Below are 25,009 nucleotides of genomic sequence, written 5' to 3' on the forward strand. Positions count from 1 at the left end.
CACTCGGCGGCGGCTGAAAAATCCCAGCTTGGTGGCACCGAGCGGGGATTGAACTCGCGTCCTCCTGAACACGGGGCCGTTACTCTGACGACTCAGCCACCGCCTCCCTCGTACTTAGCGAGTCCATAACACTGTGGGTCAAGCAAATCCGCCGTAAGATAACGTGGCGAAACCCACCGCTGTTTTTAACTAAGCAATACTAGTATGTGAAATTTTCCGAGATATCAACGTCCTCGCCACACAGATGTACAGACTGTACTATTCCATCTAGCAAGCCCCCAACGACTCCGTAAGAATTACGGCATCATCAGCAAAAAAAAGTTCAGTGACCCCGGTACGACCAATAGATGCTCCACAATGACCCTGGTTTAGAACTCTGCCTAGTATACCTTGTCTATACAGGCGTTGAGAAACGACGGGGAAAGGACTCATGTCTGCCTTACTCTTGCGTTCACGGGAAATATGCTGGACAAACCCCTCAACAATTCACAGCTCTGAGTCCTAAAATGTCATCAAACCAATAGTTCTTGCAAGAATCACCTGAAGTCGCTGGGGATCCCAGAGTGCCTCGTGATGCACTGAATCGAACGCCTGCTTTAGGTCGACATATCCTGCAAGCATCCCCTGTCGAAACTCATTTCGGGGCTCCACCAGAACGCAAATTGCTAGGCTACGGTCTGCTGTCGACTTAACAGGCGTGATCTTCAGTAGCTGGCTGCAAATCCGCATCAGCAATTGATAGGCAAGCACCTTACCTGATATCCTAAGCAGAGTAATGTCACGTTGATTGTTTCAGTTCCTGATAGGGGCGACCAACCTCCTCTTCCAGTCAGGAGGAATGGTACCAGATTGCTGTACGGCAGTCGAGACCGCATGCAACCCCCGGATCATTGACTCAACCCCTAGCTTTGAGAAGCTCCGCACTGATATTACAGATACCAGGTGTCTTTCCACACCTTATCTTTGATACAGCCTCTCTGACCTCAACAATAGAAGGTGGACTTTAGTCGATGCGCGGCTCAACATCCGCCAAATGCAACTTAGCAACTGGAATTTGCTAAAAATACTCATCCCAACGAGTCTTCTACTCATCCATGTCTGGCACGAGGCAGCCATCTACTGTTCGGATAGCGCTCACCTGAGAGAGTGGCTCGGAGCGGAGCTTCTGTGCTCGGTAAGCAGGTCGGAGGTTATTCGCATTTAAATGGCCCTTGACCTCCTCAGCGATACCCCCGACATACCTCTCCTTGTTTACCCTTAAGAGAGCTCTAGGCTTATGCAACATAACTTATATTGGTACCGATTCCCAGCAAGCCAGGCAGCGCGACTCTCCTCAATATTCTCCTGTCTCTTCGCCAAGGCAATACCACTCCTAGATCTCGGACGGTCTCCAATGCACTCCTTGGCAGCTCAAAGAGTCTCACATTTAGAGGTATCCCACACTTATACGGGGTCGTAGAGTGCTGAGCACATTGACTTGACATAAAGCTTAAGTGTTGCAACAACAAGCCTAGAGTCAAAGAACTGAGCACTCCGTAAAACCCTGCAGTTCTGAGGGATCATCCAACGAGTCCTTACGATGATATGGGCAATCTCCTTAGCTATCCATTCGGCATTGATATACCGAGCCCAACAGTGCAGCTCTGGTCTGGTACCAAGAACACATGATTCTCAGTTTCCTGGATCTTGCAAAATTCAGAAGGAGACAGCTGTTGATGTTACAGGTACCAGAACCATGAGGATCAACACATAGCTTATAGCCAACCATGTCAGTGCCAGTAGCAGTATTGAAGTCACCTAAGACAATAACTGTGTCCCGAAGTGGGCACCGATCGAATACGGAGTCAAGTTTGGCGTAGAACATCTCCTCTTCAGTTTCACACATTTCAGTAGAAAGCGTACACTGCAATGAGAGACATGAAGCCCAGTGTGTGCTTCAGCCTCACTTGCATGTTACGCTCATCAGCCAGAGTAATATCAACCACTAATGCATGTAGATGGCTGGAGATGCCTATTGCTACGGGCACCATTGCTCATGCTGGACCAGTAGTAGGTGTAATCCCCCCTCTTGATCTCGTTACTGCCACGCCTCCGCGTCTTAGAGAGTCCCACTATGTCCACCCTCAGCCTTCTGAGCTCTTATGACATGTAGGCCAGTCGGTGATCCTCCGAGTCTCCGGACGTTCCAGGAGCCCACATGCAGAGCCTTCCAAAGGTTAACCTTGGTGTTTGTTCCGGGGGCGGGCGCCGTTTCTGCACCACCCCGGCTACCCCTAAAAGAAAAAGAAAAGTTAGGGTGCCTTTCTTCCTTCGAGGTGCAGGGGTCCCGTACGCTTTGCCCTGCACCCGTCAAAAACGACAGGCTCCCCGGATGCAGATTCACCGGGGAAGCCTACCGCGCTATTGGGCCCCCCAATAAAAATAGGTTTGGATCGAGGGTCGCGCTTCGACCCCGAACCCTGTCTTTTTTTTTTTCTTTGTTTTTTAGCAGGGAAAAGGCCTCAAACAGGGGGACTGACTGCTCACAATATGGTTGGGGCTCAGGACTCCTGAGGGGATAAATCCCCAGGTTACCGAAAGAAAGCAGCATGAACAATAATGAAAATAAAAGAAACAAAGGCAGTTCGGGGAAGTGATGGACGCTACATTCCTCATCTGCCCCTACCCACACAAACAATAAGCAATAATAAAATATTCTCAACTCGCTGACTTGGTATCATTTTAAAAAAGGTCAAATAAAAAATCCATGCATATAATTAATATTTACAGGAAGAAAACGCTTTATTAGCCTTTTACAAGGAGAGTGAGCGAGGTAGAATGATAGATATGTACAATCATGCACACATATACACATACAAACATATGTAGACAAACCGAGTGACAGACACATACATTGACTGAGAGAGAGGCAGACACTGACTGTCAGACAAATAGACATCAATTGACAGAGGCAGTGACTGACAGGCAGACAGACTATGATTGACAGACTTACAGTGGCAGACAAATATAGACAGTCATTGACTGAGACAGCCATACAGTGCTTGACAGACAACAATACATGACTGACCGTAGAACATTCAGTGACTGGCAAACAGACTGTGTCTGTCTAAAAAACACTCACGCTTTACAAGCATCACCGCGAAGTCTCTGTCGTTGTAGAAATCGATGTCTACGTCGCCCACAAAATATTCGACCAGTTGCGGATTGCCCTCGAAGATCGCAGCCGTGGCTGCCTCGTCAAACACCAGAAGACGGGACGAAGCGGACAGCATGGTGAGTTCAAGGTGACAAAACTGAAAGGACGGCAAACCATTAAGAACTGTTACATAGTTGATGGCTATATGGGGACGGAGTAATACTACGTAAAAAAATAGTGACGGTTTGAAAGGAATGGAAAAGCATACATTGAGAGGATGTAGAGACTTAGTAAAATGGAGGGTGTGAAAGAAGAGCTATTTAAAAAAAGGAGAGATGGTTAGAAAGATGCACAAGAGTGCTGCATAAAACGATTTACCGGAGGCTAGTTGCCATAGATTAAGTCAGCTCTTAAGTACTAGTGATTCACAATCAGTCGTCTCAATTAATGAATCTACTTACCTTCATTTAAATAATCCAATAGTAATATCACCGAGTGCACGACTTATTATTTTTCAGTCATCCACTCCCCTATTTGTAAACCAGTTATTGACAATATCCTTTATGAAGGTATATATATATATATATATATATATATATATATATATATATATATATATATATATATATATATATATATATATATATATATATATATATATATATATATATATATATATATATATATATATATATATATATATATATATATATATATATATATATATATATATATATATATATATATATGCTCTCTAAAGACAAATTATCTCTCTTTCCATACCACACTACATTCACACGACATACACATCATCTCCCAAAATTTTACAAATTTAAAGTGGCGAAATTTAGCATTGCCTCGAAGTACCCGCCTGGGGGGGGGGCACCAAATTCCCCCAGGGAGGACTCCCTTTCTGGCTGCCGACTTGAGAGGTGTCTTGATAACTCGTCAGACCTCTTTCTTGTCGATTTCTGCAACATTCGCGGTCTTCGTTCCAATTTCCATTCCGTGGAGCACCATTCCTCCTCCTCTAAACCTCACCTTCTCTTCCTCACCGAAACACAGGTCTCGGCGGTTACTGACAGCAATCTCTACACTGTTCCCTCCTACGATATCCTAAATTCCAATCCAAAGCTGAATGTTGCGCCTACGTGCGCAACGACATCATTTGCTGTCGTGCCCACGACCTTGACTCTTCAGAATTTTCCACCATCTGGCTAAGACTTCATTGTCAGTCTATTACTAAATACATCTGTGCTGTTTATATCTCACCTAACTCTACTAAATATGTCAACTCTAAGCTGGAGCACATCTTGACCCACTCTCCCTTCGCTAAAATCTCAATCCTAGGAGATTCCAATTTTCATCACCAGCTTTGGCTTTCATCCTTTTTTCACTGACCAGCCTGGTGAACAAGCCTACAACTTTTCTTTCCTCAATTATCTAGAGCAGTTGGTTCACCACCCTACACGTATCCCTGACCATCTTGGAGACAGGCCCAACATACTAGACCTTTTCCTTACCTCTAACCGTTATACTTACTCTATCAAACTGTTCTCTCCGTTGGGCTCCTCCGATCACAACCTTACTTGTTTATCCTGTCCTATTACCACTGTACAGCCTCTGGGCCCACCGAAGAGGCAATGCTTCTGGCATTTTGCTTCAGCTCGGTGGGACGACCTGAGGATATACATCTCCGATTTCCTGTGGAATGATTACTGCTTCCAGGAGAGAAACCCCTCTGTGTGTGCCAAGCGCATCACAGAGGTGATTGTCTCTGGAATGGAGGCACACATTTCACGTACTTTCTCTACTCCTCATGCTAAAGAGCCTTGGTTTAATCACGCTGTTTCACGTGCTATCAAAGATAGAGAGGCAGCTCACAAAAGGTACCAAAGCCTTCGCACTCCTGCTAACCATGCTCTTTATATTTCTGCCTGGAATCGTGCCAAATCTATTCATCAACTTACCAAAAGCTCTTTCATCCATACGAAATGTTAAAATCTTGCTTTTTCTAATTCTTCCAGAGACTTCTGGCACTTAGCCAAATTTATCTCCTCCAATTTCACTTCTTCCTCTTTCCCTCCTCTCCTTAACCCTGACGGCAGCACCGCCGTCTCATCTATCTCTGAGGCTAAACTCTTCTCTCAAACTCTCTGTAAAAACTCCACTCTGGACGATTCTGGGCATATTCCTCCTACTCATCCCCCCTCTGACTCCTTTATGCCTGCTATCAAGATTCTTCATAATGATATTTTCTATGCCCTCTCTGGCCTCAACTCTCAGATGGCTTACGGACCTGATGGAGTGCCTCCTATTGTCCTTAAAAAACTGTGCTTCCGTGCTGACATCCTGCCTGGTCAAACCCTTTCGCCTCTGCTTATCAACATCTATCTTTCCTTCCTTTTTTTTTTAACGTCTACGCCAATAGCGCCGGTAGGCTTGCTTGAGGGGCCTGGATGGTGTTCGGCCCCAGCCCGTCATGGCGCAGGCAAGTGTTTATAGTGGCGCCATCTTCTCTCGGCTCATGCTGCCCCCCGGAACTCGGTCTTAATTCACTTGGACGGTTTCCTCTAGAATCCGGGTTGATGGGTGGTCTTCAGGACAGCATGTAGGTAGTTTTAAGCCACTCGGCGGTGACTGAAAAATCCGAGGTGGTAGCATGGGGATTCTAACTCGCGTCGGCCATCACGTGGTGAATGTGGGCCCAGCACGCTACCATTCAGCCACCGCCTACCCGCCTACCCTGCTGGAAGTACGCCTTCTTACAGCCTGTGCCTAAGGAGGGTGATCGTTCCAATCCCTTAAACAACCCCCGTATAGCTTTACTTTCCTGACTATCTAAAGCTTTTGAATCAATCCTTAGCTGGAAGATTCAAAAGCCCCTTTCCACTTGACCTTCTATCTGATCGCCAGTATGGGTTCCGCAAGGGGCGTTCTACTGACGATCTTCTTGCTCTCTTAACTGACTCTTGATCATCCTCTCTTAGCCGTTTCGGTGAATATTTCTCAGTTGCGCTAGACATATCGAAAGCTTTCGATAGAGTCTGGCACGACTCTTTGCTTTGCTTTGCACAATCCTTTCCGGCTGTTTTATCTCTGCTGTGGTAGACGGGCACTGTTCTTCCCCTAAACCTATCAACAGTTGTGTTCCACATGGCTCTGTCCTATCATCCACTCTCTTCCTGTTATTCATCAATGATATTTTTTCCATAACAAACTGTCCTATCCACTCATACGCTGACGACTCCACTCTGCATTACTCAACTTCTGTCAACAAAAAAACATCTCAACAGAAATTACAAGACTCCAGACTGGAGGCTACAGAATGCGAAACTTCAGACCTTGCTATCATTTCCGATCGGGGTAAAAGGAACCTTGTGTCCTTCAATGCCTCAAAAACTCAATTTCTCAACCTATCAACTCAACACAATCTTCCAAACACCTATCCCCTATTTTTCAACAACACTCAGCTGTCACCTTCTTGAACACTAAACATCCTCTGTCTATCTTTAACTCAAAATATTAAGTGAAAACTTCACATCTCTCACTAAATCAGCTTGCTCGAAGTTGGGCGTTCTGTATCGTCTCTGCCAGTTCTTCTCCCCCGCACAACTGCTATCCACACAGGTTCCTTGTCCGCCCTCGTATGGAGTATGCATTTCACGCGTGGGGGGGCTCCACTCACACAACTTTCTTGGACGAAGTGGAGTCTAAGGCTCTTCGTCTCATCAGCTCTCCTCCTATGACGAAAGTCTTCTACCTCTTAAATTCTGGCGTCATGTTGCCTCTCTTTCTATCTTCTATCATCCCTCACGCAGGTAAATTCTGGAACAATCTTCCTTCATCTGTATTTCCTCCATTCAAGAGAAGAATATCAGGACATCTTTCCCCCCGAAACTGACCTATCTTTCGGCCATTCCTCTGAACGCTATTTATAATAAGCTATTTAATAGTGGGCTTTTTGTTTTCATTATTGTTTCTTTTTTTTTTTTTTTTGACTTTCAACTGTTTTCTCTGCTGTAAAAAATATATATATATTGTTCGTTCGCGTTTTTTTTTTTTTTTTTTTTTTTTACAATAAGGGACACAGCTCAAGGGCACTAAAACAAAGAAGCAACAATAAAGCCTGCGAAACGCTGCTCCAACAAAAGAAAACAAAACAAGAGGCCAAAAGAAAGGTCAATTTCGGAAAAAGAGGTGTCTTGACATTCCTCTTTTGAAAGGGGTCAAGTTATACTGTTATAGGCAGGAGAAAATACAGACAAAGGAGGGCTGTTCTAGAGTTTACCAGCAGAAGGGATAGAGGAATGAATATGCTGCTTAACTCTTGCATGAGGGATATGGATACTATGGCGGTGAGCAAGAGTAGAACGTCGAGAGCAGCGGGGCCGCGGGATGGGGGCAGGCATGCAGTTAGCAAGTTTAGAAGAGCAGGCAGCAAGAAAATACCGGTAGAAGATAGATGTGAGATGCAACACTGCGGCGGAATTTAAAATTTAGGACACTATCAGTAATAGGAGGGGAGTTGATGAGACGATGAGCCTTAGACTCCACTGTGTCCAAAAGAGCCGCGTGTATGGATCCCCCCACTTGAGATGCATACTCCATACGAAGGCAGATAAGGCCCTTGTATACGGGCTGCATCTGTGCGGAGGAGAAGAACTGGCGGAGACGATACAGAACGCCTAACCTCGAGAAAGATAGAGAGTTTCTAGAAGTTTCTAGAGTGAGAGATTGGAGTCAAGGATAGATGTTGGATGTTTGAGAAGGTGATAGGTTGTGTTGAGAGAATAGGATATATGTTTGGAAGATTGTGTCGAGTGGATGGGTATAGAAACTGTGTTTTTGAGGCGTTGAAGGACACCAGGTTCCTCTTGCCCCAATCGGAAATAATAGTAAGGTCTAAGGCTAAGCGTCTGTTGCCTTGAATCGTTAAGTTCATGTAGGGTGGGTCTTCTATTAAAAGAAGTTGAGTAATGCAGAGTGGAGTCATCGGCGTAAGAATGGATAGGACAGTTCGTTTTGGAAAGAAGATCATCAATGAACAACAGAAAGAGAGTGGAAGATAGGACAGAACCCTGTGGGACACCACTTTTAATAGGTTAAGGGGAAGACCAGTGACCGTCTACCACAGCAGAAATAGAACGGTGAGGAAGGAAACTGGAGATAAAGGTACAGAGAGAAGGATAGAAACCGTAGGAGGATAGTTTAGAAAGCAAAGATTTGTGCCAGATCCTATCAAAAGCTTTTGATATGTCCAGCGCAATAGCAAAGGTTTCACCGAAACGGCTAAGAGAGGATGACTAAGAGTCAGTTAGGAAGGCAAGGAGATCACCAGTAGAACGCACCTTGCGGAACCCATACTGGCGATCAGATAGAAGGTCAGAAGTGAAAAGGTGCTTTTGAATCTTTCGGTTAAGGAATGATTCAAAAGCTTTAGATAGACAAGAAAGTAAAGCTATAGGACAGTAGTTTGAGGGATTGGAACGGTCACCCTTCTTAGGCACAGGCTGTATGAAGGCATACTTCCAGCAGGAAGGAAAGGTAGATGTTGACAGGCAGAGGCGAAAGAGTTTGAACAGGCAGGGTGTCAGCACGGAAGCACAGTTTTTAAGGACAATAGGAGGCACTCCATCAGGTCCATAAGCCTTCTGAGGATTGAGGCCAGAGAGGGCATAGAAAACATCATTTTGAAGAATCTTTATAACAGGCATAAAAGAGTCAGAGGGGGGATGAGTAGGAGGAATATGCCCAGAATCGTCTAGAGTGGATTTTTTAGAAAAAAGTTTGAGAGAAGAGTTCAGCCTTAGAGATAGATGAGACGGCAGTGTTGCCGTCAGGACTGAGGAGTGGAGGGAAAGATGAAGAAATGAAGTTGGAGGAGATGTTTTTGGCTAGATGCCAGAAGTCACGGGAAGAGTTAGAGAAAGCAAGGTTTTGGCATTTTCTATTAATGAAAGAGTTTTTGGTTAGTCGGAGAATAGATTTGGCACGATTCCGGGCAGAAATGTAAAGTTCATAGTTAGCATTAGTTCGAAGGCTCTGGTACCTTTTGTGAGCTGCCTCTTTATCACTGACAGCACGAGAACAAGCGTGATTAAACCAAGGCTTTGTAGATTTTGAGTTAAGGATAGACCGAGGATATTTAGTGTTGAAGAAGGTGACAGCTGAGTGTTGTCGAAGAATTGGGGATAGGTGTTTGGAAGATTGTATAGAGTTGATAGGCGGATAAATTGAGTTTTGGGGGCATTGAAGGACACAAGGTTCCTTCTACCCCAATCGGAAATGATAGCAAGGTCTGAGGTTAAGCGTTCTGCAGCCTCCAGTCTGGAGTCATGTACTTCCTGTTGGGATGGTTTTCTATTGAAAGAAGTTGAAAAATGCAGAGTAGAATCGTCGGCGTATGAGTGGACAGGACAGTTTGTTATGGAAAGAAGATCGTTTATGAATAACAGGAAGAGAGTAGGTGATAGGACAGAGCCCTGTGGAACACCACTGTTAATAGGTTTAGAAGAACAAACGTGACCGTCTATCACAACAGAGATAGAACAGCCGGAAAAGAAACAGGAAATAAAGGAACAGAGAGAGGGATAGAATCCGAAAGAGGGCAATTTAGAAAGCAAAGACTAGTGCCAGACTCTATCGAAGGCTTTCAATATGTCTAGCGCAACAGAGAAAGTTTCACCGAAACGGCTGAGAGAGGATTACCAACAGTCATATTGGTGATCAGATAGAAGGTTAGAAGTAGAAAGGTGCTTTTGAATTTTCCGGTTAAGGATTGATTCAAAAGCTCTAGATAGACAGGAAAGTAAAGTTGCAGGGCGGTAGTTTGAGGGATTGGAACGGTCATCCTTCTTAGGCATAGGCTGTACGAAGGCATATTTCCAGCAGGAAGGAAAGGTACATGTAGATAGGCAGAGACAAAAGAGTTTGACCAGGCAGGGTATCAGCACGGAAGCACAGTTTTTAAGGACAATAGGAGGCACTCCATCTGGTCCATAAGCCTTCTGAGAGTTGAGGCCAGAGAGGGCATAGAAACTATCATTATGAAGAATCTTGATAACAGGCATAAAGGAGTCAGAGGGGGGATGAGTAGGAGGAATATGCCCAGAATCGTCCAGTGTGGAGTTCTTACAGAAACTTTGAGTGAAGAGTTCAGCCTTAGAGATAGATAAGACGGCGATGCTGCCGTCAGGGTTAAGGAGAGGAGGGAAAGAGGAAGAAGTGAAATTGGAGGAGATAATTTTAGCTAGGTGCCAGAAGTCACGGGAAGAATTATAAAAACCAAGGTGTTGACATTTTCTATTTATGAAAGAGCTTTTAGTAAGTTGAAGAATAAATTTGACACGGTTCCGGGCAGAAATATAAAGATGATGGTTAGCAGGAGTGCGAAGGCTCTGGTACATTTTGTGAGCTGCCTCTCTATCTTTAATAGCACGAGAACAAGCATGATTAAACCAAGGCTTTTTAGCATGAGGAATAGAAAAAGAACGAGGAATGTATGCCTCCATTCCAGAGACAATCACCTCTGTGATGCGCTGGGCACACACAGAGGGGTCTCTCTCCTGGAAGCAGTAATCATTCCACGGGAAATCAGAAAAGTACATCCTCAGGTCGTCCCACCTAGCTGAAGCAAAATGCCAGAAACATCTCCTCTTCGGTGGGTCCAGAGGATGTACAGGAACGATAGGACAGGATACAGAAATAAGTTGTGATCAGAGGAGGCCAACGGAGAGAACAGTTTGACAGAGTAAGCAGAAGGGTTAGAGGTAAAGAAGAGGTCTAGTATGTTGGGCCTGTCTCCAAGACGGTCCGGAATACGTGTAGGGTGCTGAACCAACTGCTCGAGAGCGTTGAGGAGTGCAAATATGTAGGCTTGTTCACCAGGCTGGTCAGTGAAAGAGGATGAAAGCCAAAGCTGGTGGTGAATATTGAAATCTCCCAAGATAGAGATTTCAGCGAAGGGAGAGTGAGTCAAGATGTGCTCCACTTTAGAGTTCAAATAGTCAAAGAATTTTACAAAGTTAGTAGAATTAGGTGAGAGATAAACAGCACAGATGTATTTAGTAATAGAATGACAATGAAAATTTTGAAGAGTCAAGGTCGTGAGCACGAGAGCAAGTGATGTCGTTGCGTACGTAGGCGCAACATCCAGCTTTGGATTGAAATTTAAGATATAGTAGGAGGGCACAGAGAAGAGATTGCTGTCACTAGCCTCAGAAACCTGCGTTTCGGTGAGGAAGAAAGGTGAGGTTTAGAGGAGTGCCACAGAATAGAAATTAGAATGATAAGAATAATGAGGAGGAGGTTTGAGGAGTTATCAGGATACCTCTCAAGTCGGCAGTTAGAAGGGGAATCCTCCCTGGGGGAATATATGGTTCCCCTCCCAGGCGGGGACTCCGAGGCAGTTCGTTTATATTCCATTTTGAATTTTAAATTTTGGGAAAAGGTGTGTATGTTGAGTGAATGTGGTGTATAAAGAGAGTGGATCTGTCTTGAAAGAGCATGCTGAACTACTCTCTGGTGTTGATGAGACAAAAGGGAAACGGTTAGTGAGGACATGGCAAGGGTCTTTGAATGGCTTCAGCACCCTCCTCGCTTCCCATATATCCTCACCGGGAGTAGCTTACGCCCGTTCGGTAGGTGTCTTCCTACCTACTCCTACTACTAACAGAGAGTGGGAGATAAGACAGAGTCTACTATTGGTAGGTTTGGGGGAAGAACAGTGACCCTCTACCACAGCAGAGATAGAACGGCCTGAAAGGAAACTGGAGATGAAACAACAGACAGAGGGATATAATCCATAGAAGGGTAGTTTGGAAAGTAAAGTTTTGTGCAAGACGCTATCAAAGACTTTTGATCTGTCAATGGCGACAGCAAAAGTTTCGCCGAAACGGCTAAGAGAGGATGACCAGGAGTCAGTTAAGAAAGCAAGATCACCAGTAGAAAGCCCCTTGCGGTACCCGTACTGGCAATCAGATAGAAAATCAGGAGTGAATAGATGCCCGTGGACCTAGGTTCGAGTCCCACCAAAATAAGCTGATTTTTCAAGCCATTCCCGAGTGGCGGAAGATTACCCACATGCTGCCCATATCTTTGATCAACATTTCTTTCAGCGACTTCGTTCCGGTTGGGGATTGGTTCAAAAGATTTAGAAAAACAGGAAAATAAAGTTATAGGACTGCGGTTTGAGGGATTGGAACGGTCACCTTTCTTAGGCACAGGCTGTATGGAGGCGTACTCCCAATAATGTTGAAAGGCGGGGACGAGGGTTTGACCAGGCAGGGTGTCAGCACGGAAGCACAGATTTTTAGGACAATAGGAGGCACTCCATCAGGACCATAAGCCTTCTGAGGATTGAAGACAGAGAGGGCATAGAGAACATCATTAATAAGAATCTTAATAACAGGCATAGTAGACTCAGAGAGGGGATGAGTAGGAGGAATATGCCCTGAATCGTCCAGAGTGGAGTTTTTACAGAAAGTCTGAGAATGAGTTCAGCCATAGAGACAGATGTGACGGTGTTGCTGCCGTCAGGATTAAGGATTAAGGAGAGGAGGAAAAGATGAAGAAGATAAATTAAAGGAGATATTTTTGATTAGGTGCCAGAAGTCTCTGGAAGAATTAGAAAAAGCAAGGTTGAGGCAGTTTCTATTGATGAAAGAGTTTTTGGTAAGGTGGAGAACAGATTTGACACGATTCCGGGCAGAAATGTAGAGATCATGATTAGGAGGAGTGTGAGGCTTTGGTACATTTTGTAAGCCGCCTCTTTATCTTTTATAGCACAAAAACAAGCGTGATTGAACCAAGGCTTTCTTGCATGAGGAATAGAGAAAGAACGTGGAATGTGTGCCTCCATTCCAGAGACAATTACCTCAGTGATGCGCTGGGCACACACAGGGGGGTCTCTTTCCTGGAAGCAGTAATCATTCCACGAGAAATCGGAAAAGTACATCCTGAGGTCGTCCCGCCGAGCTGAAGCAAAATGCTAGAAGCACCTGCGAAAGTTTGAGAGAGGAGCTCAGCCTTAGGGATAGATGAGACGGCCGTGCTGCCGTCAGGGTTAAGGAGAGGAGGGACAGATGAAGGAGTGAAGTTGGAGGAGATATTTTAGCTATGTGCTAGAAGTCTCTGGAAGAATTAGATAAAAGCAAGGTTTTGACATTTCCTATGGATGAAAGCTTTCGGTAGGTCGAAAAATAGATTCGTCACGATTCCGGGCAGAAATGTAAAGATCATAGTTAGCAGGAGTGAGAAGGCTCTGGTACCTTTTGTGAGCTACCTCTCTATCTTTTATAGCATAAGAATAAGCGTGATTAAACCAAGGCTTTTTAGCATGAGGAGTAGAGAAAGAACGTGGAATGTGTGCCTCCATTCCAGAGACAATCACCTCTGTGATGAGCTGGGCACACACAGAGGGTTATCTTTCCTGGAAGCAGTAAGCATTCCACGGGAAATCGGAAAAGTACATAACCAGGTTGTCCCACCGGGCTGAAGTGAAATGCCAGAAGCATCGACTCTTCGGTAGGTCTAGAGGCTGTACAGGAACGATAGAACAGAATACAGAAATAAGGTTGTGATCGGAGGCGCCCAACGGAGAGAAATGTTATGATCAATATTAGCAAATTTTAACAGTTTAACAGAGTAAGCTGAAGGATTAGAGGTAAGGAAAAGATATAGAATGTTGGGCGTGTCTCTAGTGCGGTTGGGAATACATGTAGGGTGCTGAACCAGCTGCTCTATTCACCAGGCTGGTCAGTGAAAATTCTCACAGGTTGATCAGCCAAAGCTGGTGGTGAACATTGTAATCTCCTTTGATGAAGATTCCAACGAAGGGAAAGTGAGTCAAGATGTGCTCCTCTTTAGAGTTCAGGTAACCAAAGAATTGTACGTAGTTGGTAGAGTTAGGTGAGAGATAAACAGAACATACGTTTTTAGTAATAGAATGACGATGAAGTGTTATCCAGATGGTGAAAAACTCTGAAGAATCAAGTTCGTGGGCACGAGAGGAGGTGATCTCGTTGCGTGCTTAGATGCAACGTCTTGCTTTGGATTGAAAGTTTGGAAAGAGACAGTAGGAGGGAACAAAGTAGAGATTACTATCAGTAGCCTCAGAAACCTGTGTTTCGGTGAAGATGTGGCGGGGTTTAGAGGAGGATAGATGGTGTTCCACACAATGAAAATTGGAAAAAGACCGCGAATGTTGCAGAAGTTGTTATAGAAAAAGGAGAAAGAGCTATCAAGACACCTCTCAGGTCGAAAGTCAAAAGGGGAGTCCTCTCTGGGGGCATTTGTGGTCCCCCCCCAGACGGGGACTCCAAGGCACTGCGATTTACGGCCATTTTAAATTTTGGAAAAAAAATGAAGAAATGGTGTGTGCGTTGCATGTTTGTAGTGTGCTGTGGAAAGTAAGAGATTTTGTTTTTTAGAGAGCATGCTAAACTAATCTCTGATGTTAATGAGACAATAGGAAAACGGGAAGTGAGAAGACGAGAAGGGTCATTGGTGGACTTGCACCACCCTCCTCGCTTCCCGTGTATACCTCACCGGGAGGAGCTTACGCCCGTTTCGGTAGGTGTCTTCATACCTACTCCCCTGACGTGATTGTTTGATACAACCTTGTCTTTCATGTGCTTCTATAGTATATTATCCATGCAAATCAATATGTTTGGGTTTCATATAAGTATGTGTGAGTGTTCTTTGTATGTATATAAGCATAAATATATATTACTGACGAAATAGTTTGAATATTATCACACGTAGCCAACGGTACAGGAAATCCAAAGTATTCAACCAATCATGAGCTACAATGCTACTGTGCCACATCTCTCAAAATTCACGCTCTTTGAGTGGACAGATGAAATGAAACTGACTATATGTGGTCTGTCCTTTAACTTAAGTGAAATCATATTATATTTTATACCACCGACACTTTGCGTTTCTACTTTAGTGAATTTTCATGTTGAAGGAAGTGGCGGTCGAGCTTGTTTTTAACTGAATCAATCGTATTGCACTGGACCACCCAAGGTGGGAGTTTATTCCATTTTCGCGTTACAAAGTTGATGAAAAAAATTGATGCAGTCTGAATTCATTGGTTTACATTTGAGTTTAGTGTCATTATTTATCTTTCGGAACGTGTCTTCGATCAAAAACAATTTGGATGTATTCACATTCTCTAATCCATTGAGTATTTTGAAACGTTCGATCAATTTTCCTCGGAGGTGACTTTTCTCAAAAGAGAACAGCTTAAGGGATGAGAGCCTTTCGTCGTAAGATTATTGTCACACTTCGCCGAATAGTGTGAACGGACGTCAAATGGAAAACTAAATTTTCAATCCGTTCGTCTCCGTTCGCATGCGTTTCTTGGCCATTTCTCGTTTGGCGAATGTGTTCCTTGTCAGGCGAGGTCCGTTAAATCCGGCGGAAAGTTGTGTGCATTCACAAATCTTGAACCGGACATTACAGGGCAAAGACGTCCGCTGGTTTTTCGGTTGTTATTCGCTGGGCATGCGTTTTGTTCGGAACTCAAGCGTTCCTTGTCCTGTGCTTGTCAGTTGCCCGCTCATCGACATATTTGTATTAAATTGCACTATGTAAGATGTAAAAATAAAAATAATAAAAAGTTCATATTCGTTGATGTCTGGTTGCCCTGACTCGCGGCCGGACTACTTGACAAGAACGCATGGGAACTGATGAATAATTGTTGTGTAACGAGGTTCACACGACAAGACTGACTTCTTGCATATCATGTGTGAGGACCTTCTGGGACCTTGAGGACCTTCATCAGTACCATGAAGTGTCGTGTGAGACTCCGCCTGCAATATCAAGTATCCCTGATCCAAGCACAGATTGACCTTCTAGATGCCAACCTGAACATGTATGCCCATGTACAGAACAGAAGGAGAATACGGGGGCGGCGGCGATGGAAGTCTAGGGCATGACTAGGCCCTGAGAGGCGACGATAGTCTGGTCTTTATGACCAATTCATGACGGAGCTGCGGAGAGATCAGAAGTCATTTGTCAACTTCATAAGGATGCCCCCTGAGATGTATAGTGAGATCATCGAACGAGTAGACCCCAGAATCACCACAATATACATTCCACATAGCCCCTCTTGATCCAGACATGATGTTAGCCATCACAATCAGACATCTGGCATCAAGATTCAAGTACACCAATAAGCGGTTTGGCTGGGCGTTACCCCATGACGCCATCTCTGTCATCGTGAGAGGTAAATATCTTTCACTTTCCCGCATGGCTTTTTAAACAATTGTTGCAATATTAATAATTATTGACATGTTTATCTGTACTTATCATGTTTTCTATTTTTGTCATTTCAGGTGTGCAGATCAACTGAAAATGAGCATGTGGACGAGATCATGCCTGTGCCAACTGCATCTGCTGATTGGCCTCGCATTTTTTACAGCTTCCTGAAAAAATGGAACGTCCCTCACACGTTGGTTGCATTGGCTGGCAATCATATAGCCTGCAAGTGCCCACCAGGGTCCGGGTCCACATATAAACTGATGAATGACTGGGAGTGGGAGACGCTGCCCTTGCAGTGATCTCTTCAGGCTCAGATAGGGCTTCTTCCTTCTTCCATCACGTGACCTGTACAAAATTGCGTTCGAAGAACGTTTTGTCAGTTTCTCATGCGTTTCGCTTTCGTTTTGCCCGGTTCTTGTACGTTACTCGTACGATGGGGTCCGTTGAAGTGGCCGATAATTGTCCTGTACTTGTCCGGTGATTGTGCAATCATTGTCTATGTTATCCGCTTCATATCGTGTGCTCTTCCGTTCGTGAGAGCCTCAAGCAACAACGGAGACAACTTTCACCACCGAATAATTTTCTTTTGCAAAGTTTCTATCCGTCAGACGTCTGTTTACACCATCCGGCAAGATGCGGCTACTCCCTAAGGTTTATTGCGCAAGGAAGGAATCATTTTTGTTGCCCTACGTTGAACACCTACTTTAGCAATGTCTTGCGTGGTGGGGGAAAAAATTGAACCGCGAAAAAAATTTGTACCGCATATTGCAAAGTGGAAGTATTACATCTTTATTCTTTTATGAGAGAGAGAGAGAGAGAGAGAGAGAGAGAGAGAGAGAGAGAGAGAGAGAGAGAGAGAGAGAGAAGGGGTTGCAGGAGGGGAGAAAATATTCATATTATCGAGATATCCAGGCACTAAAGGAACATCTCGATTATATGGATTTTTTTATCACTGGTACCGGCACCGGTACTACCAGAACAGGGGTTTTCGGTACCGGTATTATCGGTTCTCAAATCAACAATACGTGCCCAACCCCAGCGCGCGTTGCCACCTCCCAATCATTCTCAACCGATTCGGACTAAGCAGACTTAGTCAGGAACAGTACATGTTCTGTTGGAACATAGCAGCACTAGCGAGGAACCACTCCTCCAATTCTAGAAAGTTTTTTTTTTTTTTTTACACGATATAGCATGTTTTATTATGATTGAAATGTATTCATTTTATATATCGTAAGTCTCCACATTTTATTAAAGTGTGAAAAAACAAATCGCTAGAAAATCGCCAGACAGTATGCCACACCCACCATATTTCCCGCTAGCCGCTACATGGTAAATTCTATATCAAAATCACACTCGAAAATCGCGGGGTATGATGAGAACTTAGCTAGAATGACAACACGGTGACCCCGAACACACACACACACACACACACACACACACACACACACACCAAAAAAAAAAAACACTCCCCTTTAAAGGGAGAACGATTTTCGTCTCCCCGAACATTCACTCTACAGACACACACACACACACACACACACACACACACGCGCACACAAAGAGATAGATACACTCCTTGCTCCCCACCATGGTGAGAACGATTACCACCTCGAACATTATCACCTTGCAGTCTGGGCGCACACACACACACACACACACATGCGAAGAGACAGATATACTACACACACACACACACACACACAAACGCAGACGCGCACACACACACACACACACACACACACACACACACACACACACACACACACACAGAGAGAGAGAGAGAGAGAGAGAGAGAGAGAGAGAGAGAGAGAGAGAGAGATACATACACAGAGAGAGAGAGAGAGAGAGAGAGAGAGAGAGAGAGAGAGAGAGAGAGAGAGAGAGAGAGAGAGAGAGAGAGAGAGAGAGAGAGAGAGAGAGAGAGAGAGAGAGATGTATAGATATACATTTGTTCCTGCTTAGTCTGGTCAACACATAACTGTCATGGGAATATTAGTTAAAATGACTACCAAAACTAGCCATGTAAAAATGGTGAGAGAATTTAGTGCTCAAGATATCGCTTACAAACTCCATGGGTTTCTACCACTGTAACCGAAATGGTTAAAAGGCTGGGCGGAGGAAGGTAGGAGAGATAGGGGAGGGGTTAGGGAGGAGTACAGTGTAGCGGTGGACAGAGAGGTGTGGCAGGTTGGGTGGAGTGGCTGAGCTGTGGACTAGGTGATGGCTGGAGGGGGGGGGGGGGATGAAGGTGAAGCCACGCCCACAGTAAGCGTCGATCAATGGACGGTTTCAGCTTGTCGAAGCCTGCGGTAGCGACTCCCTTCAAACTAATTGAGATATGAGACAACTGTTTACACTACACTTACGGGGAAATGCAAATGGAAAGAGGTAGGGGAGTGTAGAGAATGACGGAAATGTCATTTAAGGAATGATGAGGTATTTTTGGTGAAAATATGTCTAATGAAAACGCTTTGGAAACCACATGGCACAACTATAGGCAAGAAAACAGGAATGATATCCAAGTATTGGAAACTGAAAGTGAAAATGAAAAGAAAGAATAGCAGAGTTGTAAATGCGATTTTTTTCCTTTGTTATGAATATGAACGCCATAACACACACACACACACACACACACACACACATACACACACACACACACACACGTACAAATATACACACGTACAAGCACGCACACGTACACACCGCACACCCACAGTACAACAGATTTTGCATTATATATTATGCGTCTCGGATCAAGCATAGCAAGACCTGTCTCACCAGCAAACAAAGCCCTACCTTCCAGACGTGCTGCAGACAATGCCACCACATGATTCTTAACATGCTACTAGTCCGGCTACTGCTAATACTACCACTTGAAGTATTTTTTCTTACTACTACACTTACTGCTAGCACTACTACTACTACTACTACTGCTTCAGCCGTTGTTGCTATTATTACATTTTTTTTACCATTGGTTTCATTATTATTAACACTACTGCTGCAACAATATAATAAATAACAATTTCTACTACTACTACAACTACTACTACTACTACTACTACTACTACTACTACTACTACTACTACTACTACTACTACTACTACTACTACTACTACTACTACTACTACTATTACTACTACCACCACTACTACTACTACTACTACTACTACTACTACTACTACTACTACTACTACTACTACTACTACTACCACCGCCACTACTACTACTACTAATATTACTGGTGCTACTACTACTACTACTACTACTATTACCACTGTTACTACTACTACTACTACTATGGCTACTATTACTACTACTACTACAACTACCACCACTTTTTTTTTTTTTACTACAACATAAATGATACCTCCACCCATGTTTATTTTCCCGACACATAATCATGGAGGGCTCCATAGTTTGGAGGTCATTAGCCCCAACTCTGTTCGCTAATGACTGTGGCATCCAACCATATCGCTAATACTACCTGACACTAAATCACCTATCATCTATTACGTCTAGATCCCCCTTTCTTTCCCTACTCAAGTCACTCCCGACCCACCCTAATGTCACTCTCCACCACTGTGGTTTCATAGTCCATATTGGAGATGGTGGTGGCTTTTGGGCCAGAGTGTCTGGTGCCCCTGAGACATAGGATGGCCGACCTGAGCAGGGAGAACGAGAGGCGACACCTCATCCAGGCGACAACGTGGCTCCTTGGCTGTTGCTTCTTTTCTGAGATTAGTTCCGCGAGGCGTGCGTAGAAGCATTGGGCCCTGGGACCCATCCCGCCGGATGTGGTGAAGACGAGGGGGGTGAAGCTGCCCTGATCCACATGTTGGATTCTTTCACCGTATGCCCTTGTCTTCTCCTGCTCGTTCCTGTGGTGGGCGGCTTGCAGGGGCAGCTCACGGTGACAGGCAGCCATCGGGTCGAATATGCGGATGTCCATGAACGACCGCTGTCCGCGCACCCAGAATCCGCGGGCACTTACATCAACCCGTGCCTCCTGTGAGGTATTGGCTGTCCTGTACCGAAGGTGTTCGCCGTCCAGGGGAAGCAGTGCCGGCTCGGTAGTGACGTCTTGGCATACCTCCCCGAGCATGCTGGCTGTCAGATCCCTCACTTCATCGTGTCGAATACAGACGAAGCCTCCTTTTTTACATGTCATGGTGTGGGTGACATCATTTGGTGATCCACATGCACAGAGATCAGGCAGTCCCTCAATCGGCCAGCCATATCTCAGAGCAATGGCGTCGACAAATTCTTGTTTGTTGAGGCTGAAGCCCTTTGCTCTGATTGGTAATGACGTTAGCCAGTTAGAGGCGCCTGCTTTCTGTGCTGTGTGTATTTTTCTACCCATTTCTGTAGACAGGTGGTGTGTAAGACGGTCCAGCTCGTCTTTTGGGGCCTGTTGTCTTTCTTCTTTTTCTGTTTGGTCTATCTCGCCCTCTGCCTCCTGAGCGATGATCCTGTTGATGAGTAAACTGGTAAGGCTGATGGAGTTTTGGTTCTCCTTATCAGCCAGCTTCACAGGGTTGGTGATCCCCATCCCACCCAGTCTTGGGGGAAGTGCTACCATATCCCTCTTCCTCCCCCAAAGCATGATATTTCACCAGCGCCGGCAAGAATACATTCTTGACAGCATTTTCCAGTGGTCGGAGGAGTGGACTGATGCCGGGGATGGTGCGCATCAGGAACGTCCACCGATGTTGGATGCCGTGGGTGTACGCTGAATAGGCAGCGTGTGGCTCAGTCTTGGCAATGGCAGACAAAGCTTCTATTTCCTTCACCCATTCAGCTACTTTGTCTCCCACGTACTCCTTCTTATATACCTCTGTCCCAATCACTGCACCTAAGTGTCGTTGTCCGTCTTTTGTCACAATGACGCCACTTCCTCTAAAAGTTTCTGCGGCATGGTCATAATGTTCAGGTTTGACAATAAGGACAGACTTGGTGGCGTTAGGGATGTATCCTATCTCAGGGCCGGCGGTGTTCACAGTGTCCCACCACCCTCTAAGTCTGAGATTTTACCAGCACCTGAGAGGTCATCCGCATAAGCCACCTGTTTCACTCGTGTTTCTGCGAACGCGATTTCATTTTGGAGGACTGATAGGCCCAGGGCGTACATAGCCATGGCTATTGGGTCACCTTGTGTTGTTCCCTCAGATGATTTTAACACTTTCACTTTTCCACTGTGGCTATTTATGTATAAGTCGGTCGGGTATGTATAGGTATTTTCGACATACATAGCTAAGCTGGGGCACTTGGTTTTAATGTTGTGTATCATAGTCTTTCTATTTATTGTGTTGAAGGCATTTTTGGCGTCAACAAGAAGCACTGCTTCGCACTCCACATGGTCGAATATCTCCCGCATGGCATGGACTGCTGCTTCTCCTCCTGCCTGCTGCCCCGCACAAACTTGGAGGTTCCCTGCTGCCATTCTCACATCTTCTTTGACGACAGCCATGATGCATTTGCCTACGATGCGCCGCAGGACTTCTCCGACTCCTATAGGCCTGCATCCCGGCCTCTTGTCCAGGAGAATGAGGCGGCATGCCGTCAGGGCGTCCACATAGTGGCAGCTGGAGGAGGCGAGTTTTCAATACTACTACTACTACATAAAAGATACCTCCACCCATGTTTATTTTCCCGACACATTAGGGGTAGGCGGTGGCTGAACGGATAGCAAGACGGCCCCGCGTTCAGGAGGACGCGAGTTCAATCCCCGACTGGTGCCACCAAACTGGGATTTTTCAGCCGCCGCCGAGTGGCTTAAAACTACCCACATACTGTCTAGAAGACTATCTATCAACCCGGACTCTAGATTCTAGGATTAAAGATGAGTCCTGGGAGGGCAGCATGAGCCAATGCAAGATGGCGCCACTATAAACACTCGCCTGCGCCAGAACGGGCTGGGCCGACCATCAGGACCCACCGGGAAGAAGCCTTGGACCGACCATCAGGATCCACCGGGAAGAAGCCTACCGGCGTAATAGGCCAAGACGTCAAAAAAAAAACAAAAAAAAAATCATGGAGGGCTCCATAGCTTTGAGGTCATTAGCTCCAACTCTGTTCGCTAATGACTGTGGCATCCAACCATATCACTAATACTACTTAGCACTAGATCTATATATAACAACCTTATCATCAATTGCGTCTAGATCTCCCTTTTCTTCCCTACTCATGTCACTCCCAACTCCCCGACCCACCCTAATGTCACTCTCCACCACTATGGCCTCACAGTCCATATTGGGGATGTTGGTGGCTTTTGGGCCAGTGGCTGGTTCCCCTGAGACATAGGATGGACGACCTGAGCAGGGAGAACGAGAGGCGACACTTCATCCAGGGGACAACGTGGCTCCTTGGCTGATACTCCTTTTCTGAGATCAGTTCCGCTAGTCGTGCGTTGAAGCATAGGGTCCTGGGAGCCATCCCGCCGGATGTGGTGAAGACGAAAGGGTTGAAGCTTCCCTGATCAAAATGTTGGATTCTTTCACCCTACGCCCTTGCCTTATCCTGCTCGTTCCTGTGGTGAGCGGCTTCCAGGGCAGCTCACGGTGACAGGCAGCCATCGGGTCAAATATGCGGATGTCCGTGAACGCCCGCTGTCCGCGCACCCATCGGGGCAGCCAGATTCGGAAGGCTCCTCAACGACGCAGTACGTGACACTCGATCAAAAAACGACCCTCAGCCACGTCCCTCCACCCCGCCCGTGTAAATAGACGCCATGCATCGCAACAAACCCGTAACCGTGATCCCACAAGTACCACCACCTCCATTACCAAGCCTCTAGATAACTTAAAAATCCTTAGTTTCAATGCGCGTACCCTAAGAAATAAATTTGATGAACTGAGATGTCTTGCACTAACAGAAAATTTTGACATAATTGCTATAACCGAAACATTTATCGACACCACAAACATTGATTTAAGTACCGAATACAAGATAGATGGCTACAGACTTCAACAAAGATCGTGTAAACCGTAGAGGCGGTGGCGTCGCCCTTTTCGTCAAAACCTATTTGCAACTCACTGACAAAACACCGAGCGACAGTAACGTTGAACATTTGTGCGTGCGAGTAAACATTGCAAAAGTCAATTTAAATATATCTGCAAATTACAGGCCTCCCGGGCAATCACTCGATGACGACCTTGAAATGTACAGCGTTTTAAGGCAGTCACTTAATAACAACGACTCACTGATATTAGGAGACTTTAACCTCCCCCATATCGACTGGGCGACACTGTCAGGTACAGAAGGCGAGTCACATAGAATGATCGAAATTTTTGAAGAATATTATCTTAAGCCAAATGGTGTCTGAACCAACTCGACAAAATAACATACTCGACCTTGTTATAACGACCCAAGATAACCTAGTCAGTAATGTCACGATAGGAGAACACCTCGGTTCTTGCGATCATAAATTAGTGCGCGTCGGCATTAGAGCTCAAACATCAGTGACTGAAAATAAAGGTGCCCAATTTCAAAAGAGCTAACTTCGTAGAAATCCGACAAAAACTAACAGCAATCCAATTATCAGATGACGGCAATGTAGAGGAAGCCTGGCTAAGCTTTAAAAATCATTTACTCACTCAGCAGAACACATTCGTCCCCTTGTGCGAGAAGATAAATAACACTAATAAAAGCCCACCTTGGTTTAATAGCGAAATTAAACACTCAGTCAAGGAGAGGAAATTGTCTAACAGAACAAAGCACGCCCGAAAACATTAGACATTATCATGATGCCAGGCGACGAGTAAAAAGATTAGTATGTAAGGCAAAGCGTAGATATGAAGAAAATATTGCAGCCAACTGTAAAAATAATCCGAAATCCTTCTTCAGTTACATAAACAACAGAAAGGCGATCAGAAGTGAAATTGGACCTTTAACAAACAGCGACGGTGCACTAGTGACTGACAGCCAACACATTGCAAACCTCTTAAACAATTACTTTTCCTCGGTGTTTAATACTAACAGACTTCCTCCCACTACCACCAACACGAGTACTAATGTAAATCTCGAGCATGCATTGCCTAATTTTGAAATAACAACCGATGAAGTCCTTAAAGCTCTCCATTCACTTAAAACAAATAAAAGTCCCGGAGCCGATAAAGTATATCCTATACTGCTTAAAGAAACAAAGAGCGAAATACTCTCCTCCCTCACAACCGTATTCAATATGTCCTTGCGACAAGGCATCGTCCCTTCGGATTGGAAAAAGGCTAACGTGACACCGATTTTTAAGAAAGGACACAAAAAAAATCCCAGGTAACTACCGACCCATTAGTCTAACTTCAATTGTAGGTAAGCTACTTGAGAGCATAATTAGAGACAAAATTGTGAATTACCTCGAAAGCCACTCATTAATTGGGGATTCACAACATGGCTTCCGTAACAAAAGATCCTGCCTATCAAACCTATTGACCTTTTATAACGACCTCTTCTCAGTTTATGACGTAACCAAATCATTGGACGTAGTCTATCTTGATTTCCAGAAAGCGTTTGATGAAGTCCCACATCATAAATTACTTTATAAATTAAAACAAATAGGTATTGACGGTCAAGTAAACCAATGGATCGCGAATTGGCTGAGCAACAGACAAC

At 45.0% G+C, this 25,009-nt stretch overlaps 1 protein-coding gene across 1 annotated transcript in view; it reads right to left on the bottom strand.

Annotated features, from left to right (window-relative positions):
* The window catches only part of LOC126997239 (uncharacterized), a 231,959-nt gene that overhangs the window by 66,728 nt on the left and 140,222 nt on the right, over positions 1 to 25,009 (bottom strand). Inside the window, exon 6 of the mRNA XM_050858237.1 lies at positions 3,122 to 3,293. Within this exon, the coding sequence (XP_050714194.1) occupies positions 3,122 to 3,293 (172 nt within the window). The remainder of the gene's footprint in view (positions 1 to 3,121; positions 3,294 to 25,009) is intronic.

Source organism: Eriocheir sinensis, chromosome 12 (assembly GCF_024679095.1).
Source record: "Eriocheir sinensis breed Jianghai 21 chromosome 12, ASM2467909v1, whole genome shotgun sequence".
Taxonomy (NCBI): domain Eukaryota; kingdom Metazoa; phylum Arthropoda; class Malacostraca; order Decapoda; family Varunidae; genus Eriocheir; species Eriocheir sinensis.